Below are 6,556 nucleotides of genomic sequence, written 5' to 3'. Positions count from 1 at the left end.
AGGAAGCCTAGTAGATGAAAATCTCATACCTTTATGGACTTACTTCCCGGATGAAGAAATAATGACAATTGAAGACGAAGAAAGTGAAGACGAGTCAGGATGGAAAGTATACTTTGATAGAGCAGTCAACTTTAAAGGATCAGGAATTGGAGTCGTCTTGGTTTCAGACTCGGGCCAATATTATGGGTGGCTAAGTTAAACTTCAATTGCACCAACAACATGGCTGAATGTGAAGCCTGTATCTTGGGTCTACGTTTAGCTCTCGACATGGATGTGAAATATCTTCAGGTAATTGGCGACTCGAATTTGCTAATTCATCAGGTTTGACGAAAGTGGGCCACCAAAAATGAAACGATCATACCATATGTTGGACTTGTGTAAAGATTGGCAGATCAGTTCCAAGAGATCAAGTTCAAACACATACCAAGAACCCAGAACGAGTTTTCTGATGCATGGCAAAAATAACATCCATGATTCAGCATCCCGACAGTAGATACATTGATCCTATCAAAATCGAAATCAAAGATCAAACAGCCCGCTGTGCTTTTGTAGAGGCTGAGACTGATGAAAAACCTTGGTACTTTGACATTAAAACGTTCTTGGAAAAAGAGGAATATCCCGAAGGAATCACCTTAAATTAGAAGAGGACTATTAGGAAGTTAGCAAATGGTTTCTTCCTCAACAAGAATGTCCTGTATAAAAGAACTCCAGATTTGGGATTTCTTAGATGTGTTAACTCTGTTGAAGCTGCAAAATTGATTGAAGAAGTGCATGCTGGAACTTGTGGGCCTCACTTGAATGGGTTCATGTTAGCAAAGAAAATCTTGGGAACAAGTTGTTACTAGATAACCATGCAAAATGACGGTAGCAAATTTGTCCAGAAATGCCACAAGTGGCAGATTCATGGAGACTTGATAAAGGACCCTCCAGCAGAACAAAATGCTATGACGTCACCTTGGTCATTCGCCGCTTGGGGCATGGATGTCATAGGACCGATTGAGCCAACTGCGTCAAATAAATATCGTTTCATTTTGGTCGCCATAGACTACTTCACCAAGTGGGTGGAAGCAGCATCTTATTCATCGGTGACAAAGAAAGTGGTCACAGACTTTGTACGCAACAACATCATATGCCGATTTGGCATCCCCGAATCAATCATAATAGACAATGGGGCTAACCTGAATAGCCACTTGATGAAAGACATGTGTGCGCAGTTCTGGATCACTCACTAGAATTCAACCGCATATCGACCACAAATGAATGGGGTTGTGGAAGCCGCCAACAAAAACATCAAGAAAATCCTCCGAAAGATGATTGATAACTACAAAGACTGGCATGAACAGTTGCCTTCTGCATTCTTATCATTGGATACCGCACTACTTCGGGACTTCCACTAGAGCCACCCCTTACCTATTGGTGTATGGCTTGAAAGCGATAATACCAGCCGAAGTAGAAATCCCTTCACTTCGAATAATACAAGAAGCTGAGTTGGACGATGCAGAATGGATCCGTAAAAGGTATGAGCAACTGGCTCTGATAAATGAAAAAATGATGATTGCTTTTTGCCATGGTCGACGATACCAGCAAAGAATGGCGCGTGCTTTTAAAAAACATGTGAGAACTAGGGTGTTTCAAATCGGGCAATTGGTACTCAAACGAATATTCCCTAATCAAGAAGAATACAAAGGAAAGTTCGCACCAAACTGGCAAGAGCCCTATATGGTGCAAAAAGTTCTATCAGGAGAAGCCGTAGTACTTGCTAAAATGGATGGTCAAGAGTGGCCAAAAGCGATAAATTCAGATGCCTTCAAAAGATACTACGTGTGAAGAAAAAGATAGCTACGAGGATTCAGAGTTTCCATAGTTTAGGTTTTCTTTAGTTGCATTCCCTTTACGTGTAATTTTTCATTTTTTCTTAGAAAACCAATTCCAAATTATGTACGACCTACGCGAGGACTTGATTCCCTATACTTATAAGGGGATACGTAGGCGCTTTTCTGTTACACCATGGAATTTCAGATTGTCGTGAAGCGATTAGACTAATGCAAGTTAAGGTGTACTTGAAGTCCCTACAAGTAATAAAGGATACTTAATAATTCTAATTAATATTCCAAAGACATTTGAGGAAAAAGGGGACAAGTTCGTCGAAAAAAGTTAAGGTAGAAGAGAGTTTGGGAGTATTTCACATCATTGAGTTAAGTATTGCTTAGAATCACCTTGATAAATATATATAGAGTCCCTAGGATGTTTAATGAGGTTTTACATAAGTTCGAAGAAGGTTTCATAAGGATTGGAGGTCAAACAAACCAAAGAGAGCATGATTTCGCGAAACCGGGCAAAATAGGGCAGTGTGCGCCCGCACACTGAGTGAGCTGAGCCGCACATTGTGTGCAAACTCTCCAAAATTGGAGAGATCACTTAACATCACCTCCCCTAAGTGGAGGGCAAAGTGTGCCACCGCACACTTAGTGTGCAAGGTCTCATACTCTCCGCCAACTTGATCGGGGGGCAAAAATGCCACCTTTTTAAATTCCAAACGATCCTAAACTCATTTCTAACTCTTCCCACTTATTTATCCACCTCTATAGAAACTTCTAATTAGTTATTGAAGGTTTCATACCACTCCACACCCTTCCATAACCATCTAAAGAGAGAATGAAGTGTAGAGAAGATCACTAGAGTTTGTGGAAGTCAAGAATTTCTTTGGTATTGAAGTTGGGGTTTTTCTCAAGTGAAGTATCATCATCCAAAGATCATTCCTACATAATCCAAGGTGAGTTTTACATATATTTCATGCTATTAAAAGTATTGAGTGGTTGAAAGACTTGGATTAGAGAAGGAAGTAGGATGTGAGCTCAAATATGGAAATAATGGTATTTTGAGTAGTAAGTTAATCTGAGTCATGATTCTTAGTATGAGATGAGTATAATCTTGTTATAAATGATGCTAATGTCATTGAGAAAGTATTATGTGAAGGATGAGTATGGTGTTGCTATTGATGTTTGGGAGTTGTTTTATTATATGGAGAAAGTTGTCGAAATAAAGGAAATCTTTGCCCAATTTTCATTAGCTCTTAATCACTTTAGATTAGACTTAAGCACGATTCAAATGATTTAATGTAGTACAAATTCTCTTGAAGGTAGAGTTGAGAGCTTGGAAGGAGAACGCTTAGTCGCTAAGGAGACGTAAAGGTATGTAAGGCTAGTCCCATTTTTTTCAAAGGCATGACTCCTGTATTGCGATTTCCTATATATGTTCTCATGACCTTCTTACATCCCAAAAGTTGAAAGTTCATGATTCTTAAGAGCTTCTTATGAAATAGATATGAGACATGTTCCATGATAATGATGAGGGTAATGATGCTATTTTATAGATTTCAAAACCTATGAGATGATGCTATTATGAGCTTGATAATCCTATCTTGATGATTTCAATGATGTTTTTTCTTGTTGTTGCCTCACCTCATGATATTAGTTCCTTCAAGGTGAAATATAGCGATGGTGATTATTCCATAATGTAATCGGAGGCTAACGACCTTACGTCACTCCGATAGAGTTATGGCTTTTTACTTGAGCTCTCATGCATGCTTCATATTATGTACATGTATGATTACACCGCGCCTATATGGCCGGGCAGTCACCACTACGACAGGCGTAGTGGGCAGCTATGATGATGATTACACCATGTCTATATGGCATGGGCAGACACCACTAGTGGGCGGCTTGAGATGTTTACCCCGGACGCGGGAGGCCAAGACGGGGGAGGCCCGGACGCGGGCTAATGATGATCACACCGTACCTATAAGGTCGGGCAGTTTATATATATGTATGCATGATATGTTGTTTTCTCTTGTTAGCATGCATGATTCCGCCTTAAGAGGCACTCAGTTATAGGTTATCTCTTCATCTTATGCTCTCTTATTTCTTGATTATATTATTGCACATGCCTTACATACTCAGTACATTGTTCGTACTGACGTCCTTTTCTTTATGGACGCTGTGTTCATGCCCACAGGTAGACAGGGAGACGGTGCAGACACTTAGGAGCTTTTCAGCAGATTTGCAGGAGCACTCCACTACTCCGGAGTCGCCATTTCTTAGTATATTCTTTTGCGTACATATTGGGCCATGGTGGGGTCCTGTCCTGTCCTTATGGTTATAGTATTCCAGTTAGAAGCTCGCAGATACTTATGGGTGTGTTGTAGATGCTATGTGACACCTTCATTATATGTTCTGTACATTATTTTTGTAGCCTCGTGGGCTTATATGCATATACGTGTTTTGGGAGGCATTGACGATCATTTTATGATAAGTCTTGTGTTGAGAATGATATATGCCCAGGTTCAGTATGATAGATAGCAGGATGAGTGGTGCTCGGCAGTCAGCCCTGGGTGCCCGTCATGGCCCATTAGTTGGGTCGTGACAAAAGTGGTATCAGAGCAGTTTTGTCCTAGGGTGTGTCTACGAGCCGTGTCCAGTAGAGTCTTGTTTATAGGTGTGAAGCGTGCCACACTTATAAATGAGAGGCTGTGGGGCATTTAGGAATAATGACCGTCTTTCTTCTTCATAGATCGTGTGATAGAGCTATGTTATAAGATTTCCTTTTTCCCTAATTGTGCGTTATGATTTCAGCGATGCCGGTAAAGAGGAAAGCAATAGCCGCCCAGAAGGGAAGACTGTGATAGGAAGGCGGAATGAACAGGAGCCCCCGGTAAATATAGAAGAGGGTGAGTCCTATAATCAGGCTCCGTCTCATACCTCTCACACTCCACCTGTTTTAGAGGAGCATGAAGGGGCCTTAGATCTAGCTCCCGTGTCTCCTGTTCCTCCACCGAGTGCTTCGGGTGAGCAGATGACCGAGGCTATTTAGAGCTTAGCGGCAGAGTGCGGGTCCAGGTGACAGAGCGGCTAGTGTTAGGGCTCGTGACTTTATGAGTTTGAACCCGCCAGAACTTTTCGGGTCAAAGCCGAATGAAGACCCGCAGGGTTTTATAGACGAAATGTTGAGGACGCTGAGAATTATACATGCTTCAGATACAGAGTCAGTGGAGTTAGCGTCCTATAGATTGCGGGATGTCACCGTTCTATGGTATAATAATTGGATATCTTCGAAGAAGGAAAATGCACCTCTCCCGATTTGGCAGGAATTCGTAGATGCTTTCGTTCGCCACTATTTGCCACCCAAGGTTCAAAGAGCCCAAGCTGATAGGTTTCTGAATCTAAAGCAAGGAAATATGAGTGCTCGGGAGTATAGTCTTCATTTCATATCATTGGCGAGGTATGCTCCGGCCATAGTCGCCTCTATGGGGGACTGGGTACACTGATTTGTAAGTGGCTTAGGGCCACATTTGATTAAAGGTTGTTTGACAGCCTCACTACAGGAGGGGATGGACATATCCCGTATTCAGGCTCACGCATAAAATTTGAAAGAGCAACAGCAGCCGCAAAGGGGTGAGCGTGATGCGGACAGAGGGCATAGTAAGAGAGCTTGATCTGCCGGTGCTAGTAACTAGTATAGAAGGGGCCAGAGGCAGCAGTATTCCAGAAACTTAGGCCAATCCGCGACAAGTGCACCTTCTCGATTTGCGGGTAGGAGATTTGATTGCCCCATTTATTCAGGACAAGGTCAGAGCTCGAGAGTTTTCGGTTCCCAGTTCGGAGGCGATCTCAGTCAGAGGAGACCACCATTATCACGATGCAGCCAGTGTGGTAGGTTACATTCAGGTCATGTCACCGAGTTTTAGATGCTTGCTATACCTGTGGTCAGGTTGGGCATATGATGCGTGATTGTCCATCGATGGGTGGTAGAGTTGGGGCCCAGCCCATAGGATCAGTAGCTGGTTCTTCCTCGTCCGTGCGCCTAGTAGGGCAGACTCCCCAGACTTTAGCAGGCCGTGGCAGGGGGAGAGGTGGAGCATCCAGTTCAGGTGGCTCCCAACCCCGTATTTATGCTTTAGCCGGACACCAGGATCTTGAGTCCTCCCTCGATGTGGTTACATGTATACTACCCATAGTCTCCCATGATGTTATGCATTGATTGATCCTGGTTCTACCTTGTCTTATATCATTCCTTATATTGCTAGTCATATTGGGGTGAAACCCGAGCTAATTAAATCTTTCAAAGTATCTAATCCTATTGGTGACCCGGTAATAGCAAGACAGGTATATAGAATTTGTGTGATTATGGTATGTGATCGTCAAACTACAGCTGATTTGATTGAGCTGAAAATGTTAGATTTTGATGTGATTATGGGCATGGACTGGCTATCTTCTTGCTATGCTAATGTGGACTGTAGAACAAAAATGGTTTGATTCCGAATTCCAGGAGAACCAGTGCTTGAATGGAAGGGTAACACAGCATCTCCGAGAGGTAGGTTTATTTCCTATCTTAAGGCAAGGAAAATGATCGCTAAAGGCTACATTTATCATCTAGTCCGAGTTCATGACACCGAAGCAAAGCTGCCAACTCTTTAATCTATCCCGGTAGTAAATGAGTTTCCGGGTGTATTTCCAGATGAACTTCCAGGTCTTCCACCAGAACGGGAGATTGAGTTTAC

The 6,556-nt window shown here is 42.6% G+C and overlaps 1 protein-coding gene across 1 annotated transcript; it reads left to right on the top strand.

The window, feature by feature from the left end:
• The first annotated feature begins 851 nt into the window (after window positions 1-851).
• LOC132054287 (uncharacterized) lies at window positions 852-1,827 on the top strand. The gene is made up of 2 exons (XM_059446330.1): window positions 852-1,204; window positions 1,344-1,827. Exons 1-2 carry the CDS (start codon window positions 852-854, stop codon window positions 1,825-1,827), a joined length of 837 nt encoding a protein of 278 aa, XP_059302313.1.
• Window positions 1,828-6,556: the final 4,729 nt, after the last annotated feature.

Source organism: Lycium ferocissimum, chromosome 4 (assembly GCF_029784015.1).
Source record: "Lycium ferocissimum isolate CSIRO_LF1 chromosome 4, AGI_CSIRO_Lferr_CH_V1, whole genome shotgun sequence".
Classification (NCBI taxonomy): domain Eukaryota; kingdom Viridiplantae; phylum Streptophyta; class Magnoliopsida; order Solanales; family Solanaceae; genus Lycium; species Lycium ferocissimum.
Note: the sequence above shows the minus strand (reverse complement) of the source record. Positions and strands in the feature narration are given on the sequence as shown.

Excerpts from the sequence above, each read along its gene's own strand:
- LOC132054287 (XM_059446330.1), top strand. The coding sequence starts at position 852 with ATGCAAAATGACGGTAGCAAATTTGTCCAGAAATGCCACAAGTGGCAG. Across the intron at positions 1,205-1,343 it reads AGCCACTTGATGAAAGACAT|TTGCCTTCTGCATTCTTATC; the intron begins GTGTGCGCAGTT and ends TGGCATGAACAG.